The sequence below is a fragment of the Hydra vulgaris genome, chromosome 06 (assembly GCF_038396675.1).
Source record: "Hydra vulgaris chromosome 06, alternate assembly HydraT2T_AEP".
Classification (NCBI taxonomy): Eukaryota; Metazoa; Cnidaria; class Hydrozoa; order Anthoathecata; family Hydridae; genus Hydra; species Hydra vulgaris.
Window position 1 is genome coordinate 42443987 of NC_088925.1, and position 17600 is coordinate 42461586.

Consider the following 17600-nt stretch of genomic DNA (forward strand, 5'->3'; position numbering starts at 1 on the left):
GGAATTGATAGTGTATAATGTTAAGTATAACATATTAAAAAACTGGCTGCCATTGAGTGCCATTTTAATAGTGAGACTAGTTTTTATGGAGGAATGTGTGGTGCGACATTAATCTATTAACATAGATTAATGTCTTAAAATGGTCATGGAAATTAGTGAATTAACATTATTTTATGGCACTAATTACATTTTAATACAATAATTTATTATTTTAAATACGCTTTACAAGTTACTTCTTGTTCCATTTTATGATAATCTCAAAATTTTATAAAATAGTCCTCAAAGAACTCTCAGTAGTTATAATAAATAAATTTGAAGATTTGGAGTCTTCCAATATGGAATTGTCAAGAAAAGATATATTCTTTATGGTGAAAGACAGTTTAAAAAATGAATATAAATTCATCATTGATGTTTTGACAGATGCAATTTTCAAAAAAATGGAACATGTGATACAAATAGGCGAGGATGAAATGTCATTATCACGGCAATTATTTGCAAATTTTTTATCGAGATGGAGAGCAGCAGGAAAATGAGAAGAATTTTTTCTGAAAAAAAATGAAGAATGGTTGAAGGGCACTGTACAATTTTCAAAATTATCCTAAAGTACTAAATGCACAACACCTGAAAAGATTGTGAAGAATTATAATAAAAAAGGAACATGTGGGCGACCTTCGCAATCCTTTGCTTCATCTAGTGATAGATCAAAGAGGTGAAAGACTCAAGAAGTATGTTCTACTTTTTCTACAGAAGAATTGGCATATGCTACTCAAATTAAAGACTTCTGGTCAAGTACATGCTGCTCAAGTTGTTAAAGATGTCACATTAACAATCCCAACAAGAGCCTCAAAATATGTATCCTCTGTTCATTCACAAAATGAAGTACCTTTAACCCCAGACAAAGCACTTTCTTTAATGATCGAGAAAGGAGAATCAAAGCACTCTTATCAACTATCAAGAAATGTAGCTAGAGTACATAAATCCAAATTATACCCATCATACCTTGAAGTAGAAAAAGTTGGATGATGGAAAACGTTGTTATCCATCAGTTGTGTACACAACTGTTAGTGAGTCGTGCGCACCAATTGAACTACAGGCTTTACTTGATCATACCACATCTAGAATTATACAACTACAGGCTGATGTCATTGATACTCTAAATCCGGAAATTCTACAAAAATTAGTACTTCACTGTAAATGGGGATGTGATGGAAGCAGCAGTCAAAGTGTTTATAAACAAAGATTTACTGACACTGGAAAATCTGATGAAAGCATTTTTTATACTTCTCTTGTAAATTTACAATCAATACACAACAATCATGAGACGGTTGAAGCAACTATTGTGTGGAAAAATCCTAGACCATCATCTCCGCGATTCTGCAGACCAATAAGATTGCAGTTTGTACATGAAGGTGTAAAGTCAACATTGAAAGAAGTTAACGACATTGAACTGCAGATTGAGGGTCTTGCACCATATGCTAATGAACAAAATGGAAAATCCATTTCAGTAACTTATTGTATGTCCTTTACAATGATAGACAGTAAAGTCTGTAATGCAGTAACTGGTACCACTTCTACACAACGCTGCTTCCTGTGCAAAGCTTCCTCTAAAGAATTTAATGACATTAACAACATTATAAAAATGGACATTACTACAGATAATTTAAGATTTGGCATATCTACATTGCATGCATGGATTTGTTTTTTCGAGTGCTGTTTGCATTTGTCGTATAAGCTAACAACTGAAAAGTGGCAAGCTCGTCAAGAGGAAGATAAAAAGAATGTGAAAATACATAAGGAAGAAATACAGACTCAATTTAGGAGAAAACTAGGGCTTATTGTTGATCGACCAAAGCCAGGATATGGAAGCTCTAACAATGGAAATACAACGCACCGCTTTTTTCAAAACGCTGCTATATCTGCTGAAATAACAGGAGTCAATGAAAATTTGATTCTCCTATTTCATGTTATTTTGCAGGTAATTTCAAGCGGGTTTGATATAGATGATGAAAAATTCAAAGACTATTGTGTAAATACTGCCCATTTATTTGTTGCTTTATATCCACAGTATTACATGCCTACATCTGTACATAGAGTGTTGATCCATGGAGCAGAAATTGTAAAATATGCCCTTTTACCAATTGGACAACTTTCTGAAGATGCCCAAGAGTCACGCAATAAGGACATTAAAAACTTCAGATTACATCATTCAAGAAAATGATCAAGAGAATCGAATATGAGACATTTTTAATAGGCTCTTATTAACATCAGATTCATTTCTCTTGAGCATCAGGAAATCGCCCCAGAGACTGGCAAAATCTCTACATCAAGAAGCTATACAATTGTTAAAACAACCTGAAGTCACCAGACGAGAGACAAGGAATGATTCCAATTTAGATACAAGTGGTTCAACATCAGATTCCGAATCGAGTGATTCGAACATTGATGAATATGACATATGTGATTTTTGTTACTAGGATTAAATAAACAATTTTTTTACATATATGTGACTTAATCTTTTACTAATTAAAAAAATATGATAAAATTAAAATAACAAGCTTCTGTTTTTTTAATTAATAGTATAAATTTGGAAATAATTTTACAATGCTTTTGCTCTAATTTTAACTCCTGAATCATAAGCAATGACCTCGAAAACCAAACTACATGAGATTTCATATTTTCAACATATGAACAGTTGGTTACACTGCTTTGATTTTTGCATCAGAGAAAACTACTGGAGCAATTTGTTTTTGTTTTAACAACTTTTTATCTATCATACTTAATGAATTCAAACTCCCTTGTAATATTTTAAAAAATCATTTATTTTAAAATATTTTAAAAAATCATCTATTGAATATAAAAATTAGTGACATTTTAAAAACAATGTGAAAAGTTTTTCAACTTTAGAATGAATGACTTTTTCAACTTTAGAATGAATGACTTTTTTAACTTTAGAATGAATGACTTTTTCAACTCTAGAATGAATGACTTTTTTAACTTTGTTAAGAATGAGTGATATGCTAATAGTTCTTTGCTTTTTTTTTCATATAATCAAAATATTTATTTCAAAAAAATTTTATTCAATCCTTGGTTTGTTTTGTTTTTTTATATAAGTTGATTTTGTTGAAAACAACAATTGCTTCAAGTAAATTATTAAAACTTATTAAAAATTAAAAGTTATTATTGCTTATAACTGTAGCCCCTTTATTTACATTGTGTATTTGTGTATCCAAAATTTATTCCTCGAATTAAGTGGTCTGAAATAAATCAAATTATTTTATGCAATGGATGTAAATTGGTGTTAATGTGGGTTATATAAAATAAGTTAAAATAAGTGTTTAAAAGTTAATTAAAGAAGAATAATATAGTAATTTATTGCATTTTTAGGTACTTGAATCTGAAGAGTTCCAAAAGAAACCAAAATCCTCTGAAAAGCCTCCAGATTATAATGGTGTCTTAAAGTTCTCGAAAACTCAGCTGCAAACAAAAGGCTTTCAAGTAATTTGATATACTTGTATTATACATGTATACACATTGATAAATCAAAATCAATATATATATAAAAATATATTTATATATATATATATGTATGTATATATATATATATATATATATATATATATATATATATATATATATATATATATATATATATATATATATATATATATATATATATATATATATATATATATATATATATATAAAATAATATATATATATATAAATACATATATATATATAAATATATATATATATATATATATATATATATATATATGTATATATATATATATATATATATATATATATATATAAATATAAATAAAGCTTTTCGCGAAAGTTTAAACGATTGCAGAATTTTTATCAAGTATGTTTGGTTTTTGTTTAATAAAAAAAACTGTAAAATGATATCGAATTTTTTTTTATTTATTTATTAAAGAAAAGGTAATTAGCTTTAAAATGAATATGAACATATTATAAAAATTTTAATATTTAGTTAGAAAAAAACAATTATAAAAAATCATATAGGAAAAATAAGAAGCACAAAAGTTTAAACGAATTGCAACATTTGAACAAAAAATGAAAGAAAAAAAGGTAAATTAATATTTAAAGTATCCTCCTTTGTTTTTATAGCAAAGATAAACTCGTTTATGCATTGATTCAACTAATTTCATGCACATCACGCAAGGTACCTTCAGCCATTACTCATTCAAAAGTTGCTTCAAATTTTGAGTTAATTGAATTTCATGGTATGTCTGTTGATTGTCGATCCAAGATCAAATATTTTCAATTGGGTTGAGATCTGGTGTTCTAGGGCACCAGGGCATCACATTGAACTTTTTTTTCAAAAAATATTCTTTGATTGAGTGAGCTGTGTGAGCTGAAGCCCCGTCTTGTTGAAAGATGAATTGCCTGGCTTCTGCCAGGCAATTCGATATCATTTTACTGATGCTCATATTATATATCATAATTATGATTGTAATAGATTTACTGTGAAACTATTTATTTACTACATATTTTTGATGTTTCTCTTACTGGTACTGATTTCAATTGATCCCGATGATATTATTTGAGACCTTTCTTTTCTGCTTGATTTTATATCCAATTCTATACACTCAGAGTACATTGTTGTTTATTTTTTTTTTACTTTACATTTTCCGTCTGTATCTATAAGCATACACAGCCGATTATGATCCATTATATGTAAGAAATTACGCACATACAAATATTTTTTCACAGATCATTGGGTAATGATCCGTGACCAAACAAGATCAGAACTTGTATATATATATCTTTGCCCATACCCCTACGCATTTTGAAAACTTTTTGTGTTTCTCCACCCTCCTCACTGCACAGCTGTTTCATTTTACTATATTTTTATTACCATTTCTAGCATCACATTCATTTTATATTGACTTACAGAACACCATCTGAGCCACGCAATGGAATGTTAGTTTCGAGTTTGTTTTAGAGAGATTTAACTTTGAGTCATATATCATAGGTGTTTTATCCTTCATGGATTCTCTGAGTTATTGCTGTAATGGCTAACAGTTGGTCTCATACAAGACTGACTCTGCTTTGTGACAATCCTTGGTGAGTTGGTAAAGTCTATCGTCAAAGATTCTCCATGTACAGTTGTCTAAGCCATTGTGAGCTCTTTGATATATGACCGGTACTTCCTTTATTATTGTGGGTTATATTCACTCATTGCGCTGGCCTTAGTTAAGCACAACATTATGAAATATACAGGAAAGATTTAAACATCTTACCTAATGGTCATCTCTATATAATAATGCTGAACTTAATAGTAGTAGTAGTGCCCAATTAAGTTGCACTGTAAGCTGCAAAGAGTTTGACATGGCCAAACTCTTTGCAGCCATTAAAGCTGAGTTAATAGTAAGAAAAAGTCTTACAGCACTTTTTTATACAAAGTGTAAAACATTTATGTAATTATGTAACTTATGTAATTTGATAATAATATGTCATTTACATTTAATGTTAAAATTCCATTTGTATAGCATTACATACAAATATCTATAAGTGTAAACCTCAGTTGTTAAGTTGAGTTTGTGGGTTGTGTATGAAACAATCATGTGTAATATAAAATACCTTTTACAAGTCTTTTTTAAGTCTGTTTTGTTTTGTGTCTAAAAAAGCGGCAAGATTGAAAAAACCAATAAAGTATGCTTAGCAGTCTCCTACAACAGCATCAGGAAGTTGATACAGAGGGTACTGCACTGAACCATATATATATATATATATATATATATATATATATATATATTATATATATATATATATATATATATATATATATATATATATGATTCAACACTTTTTAAGCAAGTGCTCTAAAAATGCTGTAAGAAATCTCACTCAATTGACATCTATGTTAGAAATACTTATGTTAAATGTTTACGTAATTAGTATTTTTATTATTAGGCATCAAATCAATCAATATTACTTTATAATTAGGTAAATCTGCGCATCTTAGATAGTAAAGAGACAATTTTTTTTTCCCAAAGTAGGAAGATGTAAATTCAGACTTGTTTTTTGAAATAGATAAACTGTGTGAGAGTTCTAACAAGCTCTAAGTATGCCTAAAAAATGCGTATATTAATTTTTAATTTAAATGAATTATTTTAACAGGGTAAGAGTTCTAATAAGCTCTAAGTATGCCCAAAAAAATGTGCATAATAATTTTTTGTTTTTTTTGTTTTAAGAGCAATTTTTAGTTTAAATGATTTTCTACTGATTAGTAAAAAAACATTCAAGTATATTATAAGTATAGAAACAGATAAATAGCTGAATAGGTATAGAAATAGAGGTCAGCATAGAATAAACCTTGGCCCAAATTTGACGTTTCTGGAAAGCTAGAAATTATGGAATATACTGCAAACATTTCACATACTTAATGGTCATATTAGGAATCAGTAGATATATATCTATAGTGATATATATCTTTATTTCACACACTAATATTTTTCCTTTTACTAAAGATCAAAAGATAAGATATCTATCCTTTCTCATTTTCACTTAACAGCTCTTTAATCTAAAGTCTGTTTTTAGAATCACCACTTCCATGTCTACCTGACCAGACAGCTCCTTTGATCACCTGTATGCAATCATTGTGTTACATTAACAATATAAATATTTAAATTAAGAAAAGCAACTTTTTTCTATGGTACTTTTTTTTGGTAAATTTCATGTCTATACGGCAATCATCAGCCATTAAATACAAATTCAAAAATAAAAACTCTAGCCTTTGCTAAAAAGTGCTTAATTATAAATCAAGATAAAAAAAAGTTAATACATCACAATATGCCAGGAAATAATAATTATTTAACAGTTTAAAAGCTTAGGTTAAAATAAGTGGAGGTTTATTTGATTTCACCTTGGGAGCCTTTTATGATGCAGAAGTTTTTGAGTTAGTTGGAATATCTTCTTTCAATTGTCACAATTATACAACAAAGATGAGGACATTCTAGACTATCATATCTATTGACATAGTAGTCTAGCATTGTAGGGAAAAAAAATTTTGTAAAAATTTAATCTAAAGTGTTTTTTGAATTATGATAGTTTAAAATTATAAGTTTTATAGTAATTCTATTAATAGTTTATAATAATATTTGTTTTTACAAAAAAGCTTTTTATTGTTTATGGCAAACATCATATCATTTAAGGTGATACTAATAAAAGTATTATAAATTAATTTTTTTTCCGAAAAAATGATTTACTGCAAAGTTAAATAAATTTATTAAAAAAAAAATAATGCAAGATTTTCTCATTTTGGTAAAAACCAGTATGCAGCAAAAAAGATTTTTTTTTTTTTTTTTTTAAAAAAAAACAACAGATGAAATGTTTTGGATTCTTATTTTTATGAAAATATGGTACAAAATGATAATTATCATTTGCTACCATGCATAGTGTTCTTATCTATAGGCCTATTCATCAAGTAACTAGATTTTCTCTTTAAAGGGTTTAATTTTTTATGCCTATAAAGAATTCTCACTGTGTTCAGCAGGGATGTGGAGTCCCAAAAAGGACTCCGGATTTAAAAGTCAAAAATAGATTACTTTATCCTAGTTTTTGGTATCCAGGAGCTCTAAAAATATAAATAAGTTTATGGACTACTAATAGGAAAAAAATTCAGACTTTTAGGTTGAAGAACAATCGTTTTTTGAGCCCGGAATCCTTAGGTATAATGGCAGAAAGGACTCCAGGCTTAAAAACAATAAATTTCAAGTCATTAAATCTCATGAATTTTTTATTATAGCAGATAATAAGTCAACAAACATGCTTAGAGCTTCTGGACACTACAGGCTCAGAAAAAGTAGAGATATAAAGCCGGAGTCCTTTTGGGACTCCGCATCCCTGGTGTTCAGAGTTGGCTTTACAAAATAAAATTGAATGTTTTATATTAAGTATATTGTAAAATAATGTTAAATAATATAGTGTAAACAAACTTATATAATTTAAATGTAAAATTTTTAGAATTTATTCAAAGGAAGAAAAAAAAAACTTTTTTTCTAATTAAATCATTTTATTATGTCAAAAAATGTTGCATGTATGCTTGCTACACTAATTATCAAAATGAAAAAACAAAACATTGAGTTGTGCTGGTGTAGTATCATCCATTTCCATATGGTAATGTTGAGCACAAAAAGTGAATAAAATTTATTTTAAATTTTTTTTTTTCTTGTTACAAGCGTACTGTGAGTTAGACCGGCATCTGAGTTTTGAAACAGTGCATCATAAACAAATCCTAGTTATATTGTTTATGATGGATAGTTATGTTGTTATACTGTCTTGACATTTTTTTATTTAATACTTAAAGCTTTGAAACTCTTTGCTTTGATATATTTCAAAGGTATAAATTTAATCTTTCTATTTTAACAATGAATTAAACTTTCATGCATTGTCAAAATTTAATGAAATTCTTTGATTTTTGAATTTTATGAAAAGGAATAATAAAAAAAAAAAGCATGTTTCAGTTACGGAAAGAGTTCAGTTGAAAAAACCTTTTTACACCTGACATGCTGTTTGCTATTTTGTACATTTTTCAACATCAAGGGCATTAAGTAATTGTTTAATGAGTGATTACTAACACTTACTCATATTATTTCAAATATTTAAAAATAAAATTTAAAAAAATTTATTTTTTCAATTTTTATTTTTTTTCCAGATAAGTAAATATTGTGTAGAATACTGCATTTTGAGGTTTATATTTTAAAAAGTTTACTTTATCATGGTGGAACTGTTTTTGGTAGATCTTGTCAAAACTATGTAAATTAAAAAGAGATCAATCAAATCAGTCAATGTAAAAGCTATCATCAGGCAAGTCATAATTGAGAGCAAAGGAAAAGTATTTACTGTATGATTTTTTACTCTTTGTAAAAAAATTTAAAATCTTTGATTAACTCAAAAAACTCAAGAATTAATATTTGATCATAAAGGAGTGACTAAGATTGCTAAATAGACTTGAAGCAACTTTAGAATACAGAATCCAATCCTCTAGAATGTAGAATCCATAAGCTTTTTCAAGTTATCTGAGCTAAAATTTCTATTGGTTCAAAACTTTTTTGAACAAGAGTTTGTATGAATGATGTTAAGAGTATTTTTGAAATACTTACACTTCCCTTTTGCAACATTTCTTATATGATTCAAAACAATGTTTTGTATGCTGTTGTCAATAATCCTTATGACATGTCTTTATATTTAAAATTACAACTTGAACTGGCATGCAAAATGGTAGGACTGCAAGCTAAATGTTTTAAACATCTTTCTAAAAATATTGGAACTTGTATTCATCAAACTTGTTATGGCTTGGTAATTTTATATAGAATTGTACTTAACGCTGAAAACAATCATGTTCTTGGTCAGTTTACATCAGAAATCCTGGGAAAAGAGTATTGTATATTTTCTCAATGTTCTGGAGGTTTCTATTTTCTGAGTGTGGTTGAAAAGTTATGTATTAAAAATGTCTCTTTACTTTGGAAGTAAAATGTAGACATACCAATCCATATTGTATAAACAATGTTGTAAAGGTTTTGATAACTTGAAAGAATATGATCAAATTTCGAAATTTTTGGAGTGTGGTAAATTAAAAATTCCAAAAAATAATTTCTGCTTGTAGATATTCTTTTTTTCATAATTTTTCAAATAATTAATTAATTAAATAAAAAAGTTGAAGTTGTTTTTGCAAAAACAACTTCAACTTTTTTATGATAATGTTAAACTTTTATTTAACATTATCATAAAAAAGTTGAAGTTGTTTTTGCAAAAACAACTTCAACTTTTTTATGATAATGTTAAACTTTTATTTAACATTATCATAAAAAAGTTGAATTTTCAAAATGTTATTGAAGTTTGTAAAAGTTATGTTGCTGTTTTTAGATAAGTGCTTATTGTTAACATTTTAAACTGATATTCTTTCTTTGGTTTTAGAACCATACTCAAAATAAAAATATATAAATTTTGTGTTTTTGATGACTTTTAGATGATAAAGCTATAGGTGAAATTATATTATTATGTAAATTTGTGAAATTTTGAATTATTTCAATACATTTGTATACTTATTAAAAGATATTTCAATACAATACTTTTATGCTGCTACACCCTACTCCACATCTAATACTCCTATGCTGCTACACCCTACACTAGATTTAATACTCCTATGCTGCTACACCCTACACCACATCTAATACCAACCTATGCTACTACACCCTAAATCACATCTAATACTCCAATGCTGCTATACCCTACACCACATCTAATACTCCTATGCAGCTACACCCTGTATCACAATTAATTCCAACCTATGCCACTACATTTAAATATGTTTATAGTCATAACAACGCAATTGTTTTTACACTTGTTTATGATAAAAAAAGAAAATAAGATTTAATTTTAACTAGTATCAGGATGGCATCCCATGGTAAGGATCGAAATAAGTAAAGATTCAAGTTTTGAAAAGGTAAAGGGATGATATCGCACCCCATACTGCCTCACCTTGAACACTATTATCATAATTTAAAAAAGTATATACATATGTATGTATATAGTAGGTGCGTTTTGGGCGGATACATGTGTGTGTTATATTATATTATTTTACATATCTTTGCATTACAGAGTATTAAAGGTGTACATTTATTCTGTACATTTGTCAGATGACTTTTTCAGCTTTTTTTTTAATCAGAATTAACTTAATCTATAATAGCTGTACTTTTTTACAAGTCTGACTATTGTGGAAGTGGAATGCTGGCAGCAATTTTATTATATTTATTTATATCACTGCCTCTCTATCTGGTATATAAGTAATGATATTTTTCAATTGGTTGCTGAAAAATGGAAGCTTGGAAGATTTTTTGTTGCAGTTGCACATGCGTGATTGATTTTCTAATTTCTCTATTCCATTGTTAACTTAATTTTTGTTCTGATGGCTTCAATCTTTACTAAACTTAGTCAGCACAATTGAATTAAGACATTTTTAGTTATCCCTATATACTTCGGTGGCAATACCAAATTAAAGAATGATTGTAGATAGTTTTAGAAAATGATGGTTAGCTGTCATCAATATGAAAAGAATGATGGTAGGCTGTTATCAGCATGAAAAAAATGATGGTTAGCTGACAATCATAGCTGATATCAACAAAATTGAAAAAATATATATTTTTGTCGCTTTTATTATAATTTGCCATAATATTGAATAATTATTTATATTTACAATTATTTTTAATTACAATAAATTAACAATATATTTGTACAGCAATTATAACTTCATTATATTTATATTTATAAACATTTTTAGATTTATGTTAAAAAAAATTTTCTGCTTATTCATAACCACAAGAATCAGAAGATTGTTTATTTATCTATTTATTCATAACCACAAGGATCAGAAGATTGTTTATTTATCTATTTATTCATAACCACAAGGATCAGAAGATTGTTTATTTATCTATTTATTCATAACCACAAGGATCAGAAGATTGTTTATTTATCTATTTATTCATAACCACAAGGATCAGAAGATTGTTTATTTATCTATTTATTCATAACCACAAGGATCAGAAAATTGTTTATTTATCTATTTATTTATGCTAAATTTTAGTGTTGAAGTCATACTAAAATTTTAGTATCGTTGTAAAAGTTTTTTTTTTTTTTTTATGAAATGTCATTAAATTTATCTTATTTTATGAGTGCAGTTGGTTGATTTTAATTCTTTGAATTTAACATTCAATTTTATTTTTTACTTTTTTATAAATGTTTTATAAATCTTGTTTTATAAATTTTTTAATAAACATTATTACGTTGTTTTATATGTTATTGATATTTACTTTATTTTTTTTATTTTTGTTGCAAATGATGTTATAATATTCCAAAATTAATTTATTTTTAACAATGTTTATAAAAATTTGCATTAAGATTTATTCATTATCCTATTAATTTTATTAGGACATTACAACTGATGTTGCATTTGAATCGCTTTTCCATTATTACGTCATTTATTCCAATTCAATTGCATTTCCGGAGCTAGTATTTCCAATTCGCCAAAGGGTAATCTTCGAATATATATATATATATATTTTTTTTTTTAGTTATAGTGTGTTTGCTTACTTATAATATGAAGAATTTTATCCAGATCCAGCAGTATAAAAATTTAAAGGCCAAATAATTTTTAAAGTTTTTCACATGCGTACTTGTAAACCAGTGCTTTGTCTGGTAATTTTAGAAAGAAATTAGTCATACTTGATATATACTCTCCTTTTAAATTTATTAAAGAACCGCAAACTTGAAATCTTAAGTAACTTCCAAGTCAATTTAAGATTTCAAGTTATTTCAAGTTCTGAAATAATTTGAAATCTCAAATAGCTTCCATGTCGTAATATGAAATAATTTCTCAAATAGCTTCCATGTCATAATATTTTGAGCATAACTTTTATACTACAAGCTCTTAACTGATGTATAAAAGTTATGCATAGTTGTATTACCTTGTTACAAATTAGAGGATTTTCTAATGATACTCTTTTCTGGTATATGCTAAACAACACTGACAAAAAAATTTTATGAAATTGTAAAACACCAATATTTGAATTTTCTTTTCCTTATTTGTTTAATTTTTCCTTATTTGTTTTTATTTTATTGTTTAAGGTGAAACGTCTGTTAAAGAAAAGTAAAGCTCCTAAACTATGCAAAGACATGAAAGTTCTCATTGAAAAAGTATTTTTTTGTTGTTGTTGTTGAAACTCTTGTTTGATAGTTTGTTTGAAATTCTTGTTTGATAGTTTAATTTTAGATTTATTTTTGTATTATTTTGATAATTTTGTATTATTTTGATTTATTTATTTATTTCTTATTTATGTTATTAAGCTTCAATGTCATGCCGATGAAATTAGTAGAATTCGTGGTAAAGTAACCTTTTCACCAAAGGACATAGACGATGTGGTATTTTTAATATTCTTTCCTATTTGCAATTATTTCAAATGTACACTTCATTTTACTTAATAAAAAGGTTTTATTTTAAGAGGAAATGGGAAAGCGATCAAAGCAAAAAAAATAATGTTTTAAGACAGTTTTACAACAATTGGAAAAAAATGAACGAAAATACAATAAAAGATGTCGGAAAGTATGCTAACGGACCAGAAATAAAGAAAAAGGTTGTAGTTGCATTTGTGTTTTCTTTTAGAGAAGCGTGTTTTTATGTAAACATTTTTTTGGTTTTTTTGTTAAAGCCATCTTAGTGCTTCTATTTTCTGATTTTAGTTTAAGTGTTTCTTTGAAGAAAGGTTAGGGAATGGATTTCCATATCTTTTTGAAAAAAGTGTTCTAGTGATTCCATTTCAAAAGTCAAAATTTTTTAGCTAACTTAGTTATTGATTTTTTGACTTTTCGTCTCACATTCACTTTTTTTTTCTAATAGTTTTAGTTAGCTTTGAAGATTCAAAAAAAAAGAAAGTTTTATATATATTTTTTTTAAGCCTGCGTCTTCGCTGAAAAGAAAGAATATAGCAGACGTAAAAGAACCTGTAAAAAAGAAAATAAAAAATAAGGAGACTGCCAATGACGAAGATGTTGTCGAAGATTTTCGATTCTCTGACAACGATGATGGTGAAGATGATGAATAATTTAAAAAATTAGAAAAATTAATAAAAATAATGTTTACAAGCTGTACTTTTTTGTTAAAAACTTTGATAATTGGGCTAGAGGTCCTTTTAAGCCCCCAAACACTAGTTAGGTATAAGATAAACTCTTAAATGGTTTAACAAAGTCTCAAATGAAAAGTGAAACTTTACATGTTATGCATTAACTTATAAGTTTCAAAAATATTTCTATGAAAACTATAATTTTATTTAATTGCATACAATCTTGCGTTTTTTAATTAAAAATGAAAAAAAAAAATTTTTTTAAGACATTTTTAATATATGGTTTTTATTTTTTTATATTATTTCGCTTCTTTACTTAACTAACAGCAGTTCTTATTTTAAAACCAGAATAATGCAATTTGGTAATGACGTCAATTTCTTTTTTAACCATGAACCTGTAATGCAATCTTCAGGTGACAGGTAACTTATAAAAAGCAAGAAAACCTTTATAAAAATTACTTTCTGAATCTTCACCAATTTATTTACCACTTACTGTGATTTATATTTCATCTCAGCATTAGTTGATACTGATACTGGGTTTCTTTTTGCAAATACATGTCGTCCGCAAGAAGCACGAAATCACTTTAATAATCACTTTAATATACTAATATTAATAATCACTTTTTTTGTAACAAAATTTTTATAACTTTCAATGCATTTATGCACTTTGAATTTTTTCTTAGTAAACCAAAAGTTGGTAGAGGTTCTTACAAAAACTTATTTATGCATATATATATATATATATATATATATATATATATATATATATATATATATATATATTTTTTCTGTTTGTTTTTTTTTCATTTTACTTAGGTGCTCCAAGAAGTCCTTACGGCCTTATCAAAGAGCACCCCGGAGCGAGCATTTAATCGGAAGTTCACGCCTCCTTCCAAACCGATGTCGCTAAATTTGCCCAGAGGTGGGTTTGAACCACGGATCCTTTATTTCTGAAGCAAGTGCGCTACCACCGCGCCACGTCTGCAATAATGTATAATGAATGTGGAATATGGAGATCAACTTTGAGAAAAGTAGTACCTAATTTTAATAAACCTTTAGTCAAATCTAAATTAATATCATTAATTTTATTTTTCACATAGGCAGGAAAATTTCCAACATGCTACTGTTTTTTAATTTACAATTATGACCACTGCGAAACCATCTATAGAAATAAGATATGATACGATAGCCTTTGTAGAACATTGAGACATAAGGATTTATTAATAATTAATTAATAACATTTTTTAATTGACTCAAACACACTTAGTGTTTCAGATGTTTTGCTTGAAAGAGTTTAAATTGAACAACGCTACCATAAGATTTCTCAAATGTATGCGTAATGTATGCATGCATTTGAGTAAATTTTATATATAAAGTAATGATGCGTGATCCTGGTGGAAAATAATGTTCTGTCAAAGAATCGATTTGAACTATTTTATCATCTTTCTGAAAATTACCCAACTTCGACACCCATTTAGCTGATAACCCTCTGTTTAAATAGTTCAAATAGAATAACAATTCCATTATATATATATATATGTATATATATATATATATATATATATATATATATATATATATATATATATATATATATATATATGTATATATATATATATATATATATATATATATATATATATTTAAATAAAAAGTTTTTTTTCATTTCTCTTAGAAATATCGACTGAAATAACGTTTTATTAAATTCGACAATAATCAACATAGTAGACAATATATATAATAAACATAATGTATATTTCATCATACCACACTCTAATGAAATAAATAAATGTATAATGAAGCATGCAATCATCCGGAATAAAATCAAAAATATACAGGGTGTAGAATTAATTTCTGACCTCCCTCATATTTTAAAAATATAACGGAGGGAGGGGGGTATAAATATGTTTTGAGTGAAGACTTGCAAGTAATGGACATTGTGTACAGGAGGTGAAGGTCACAGTTTAGTTCATTTAATGATTTCTGCCAAACAAGGTTTAACTTAGTAACTGCTGCGTGGTTTTTTGCTACTCTGTCACTCATCGTATTATATGTTTCCAATAATAGTGCTTCGCACATCAATGAATTGTAGCTGGTAGAAGTCACTATATAACTTGGCAAAATTATCAACAGGTTTTGTAATGTGACTCTATATAGCTACAACCATGCATACAGATTCTGTTGTTAAGCGCACAACATTTACATGAATATGTAAATGTTGTGCGTTTAACAACATTTACACATTCATGTAAATGAATGTGTTGTGCATCAAAACCAAGTGTCAGATTTTTTTGTTGAGAAAGCTCAGCAGTCAGTAAGTCTAAAATTACACCTAGTTTATTTGTTCTACAGTTGTGCGATGCAGAATGTGACTAAATTAATAGTAGTGTGTTCTCCAATTTTGCTGTGTAGAGTTGGCACACTATGTGTAGAAACTTTACACACAAGCATGTCATATATAAGTGCTCTAATATCTGCTGAGTAGCATTTTTCATTTTTGGTGCTTTGTGTTATTTGTTGCATTTGCTTAACTTTTTCCTATAAAATCAGTATGTCATTTTGCAGTACAAGATATTCATAATTTTCGTCAGCAAGTTGTTGGCTTAACATAGCCTTTAATAGATAACTTGCTTTGGATAAATGTCAACTGTTGTTTCAAAATAAAAATGTGATTTTGAAGTTTCTTTAACTGTAAATTCAAATAATTTTCCTTTAATTATTTTTGAAGATGAAGGATTGTCATACTAAATAAAAATCTATCATACTAAATAAAAATTTTATCATGCTAAATAAAAAGATTACCTAGTGAATAAGGTCAATAACGTTAAAGTCATAAATAACGTCAATAAGTCTAAATTTAATTCTCTCAACTGGGTTTATCTTCATTTATAAAATATTTATGCTATAAACTATTTTAAGAATTGTAGATGAATATAAATCGTAGTATTTTGATAAACAAAGTTTTTATTCGGTGAATAAGTCAATAACTGGAGACCATTATTTAATTTAGTTTAATTATTATAAATATTTTTTTTACTTATTTCTATTTATTTCATCATTAATAAACTTTTTACAGCAATGTCTTGTTTTACAAGTTTCATCGATAAAATTTAAACAAAATTGAAGAACGACAGTAGCAAGTAGAAGACAGAAGTCTTGTCATCAAGCTCCTTTAGTCAGTAAGTATTTTTACAAGTTTCTCTCTATATAAACTTATATAAAGAGAATTTTGTAATTATATAAAGCAAGTTTATACATAATTACAATAAGATACGATAAGTTGTAACAATAAAATAAATAGATAAAGTAAGAAATATTACAAGATTTTTTTTTTTTTAACTTAAAAATAGAAAAATATGTTTGTGTCTGTTAATTCAAGGAAATACTGCTTAACTATGATCGGTTAATAAAGGATTTTGGAAGCATGTCATTTTGGTATTTAAAGATGAATAAAAAGTTTTGGAACAGGTTTAACTCATAGACATTAAGAGTTAATTTCCCAGAGTAACGGCTCGGAGTCGGCGTATTTATGCGCATTACAAAATTCTACTGGCTTGTTTTTGTTTAATATATATTTTTTTCAATGATGAAGGGCATGTACTTGCTCAAGCAATATTACAATAGCTTATGTATCTATCGATAAAAGATTAATATAAATTTATTACACATTTTTAACTAAGTAGGTGTTTTGTTTTCTTCTAAAACCATACTAACTTCTAAAACCATAGGCGTTATGCATAACATAACGCCTATGGTTTTAGATATTTTGTTTTCAATTAGTGTAATATAATTTTTCTAATTAAAGTTCCAAATAAGTTCAATAAACATTACTATTTTTGCAACTCTGTTTGCTATATTGTTACTTATAGTTAGCTGAGGAAGTAACAACAGGCAAGTCATCGGATTTTTATTTAGTGATGAAATAAAATGAAAACAATTTTTTTTAAATTGACA

At 27.1% G+C, this 17600-nt stretch overlaps 1 protein-coding gene across 1 annotated transcript in view; it reads left to right on the top strand.

The window, feature by feature from the left end:
* LOC100202801 (nucleolar complex protein 2 homolog) overlaps window positions 1–13668 on the top strand; it is an 82685-nt gene extending 69017 nt beyond the window's left edge. Inside the window, exons 11-16 of the mRNA XM_065800176.1 lie at window positions 3385–3495; window positions 11959–12060; window positions 12655–12723; window positions 12874–12948; window positions 13029–13160; window positions 13482–13668. Of these exons, the coding sequence (XP_065656248.1) occupies window positions 3385–3495; window positions 11959–12060; window positions 12655–12723; window positions 12874–12948; window positions 13029–13160; window positions 13482–13628 (636 nt within the window). The 3' untranslated portion in view covers window positions 13629–13668. The remainder of the gene's footprint in view (window positions 1–3384; window positions 3496–11958; window positions 12061–12654; window positions 12724–12873; window positions 12949–13028; window positions 13161–13481) is intronic.
* The last annotated feature ends 3932 nt before the right edge of the window (window positions 13669–17600 follow it).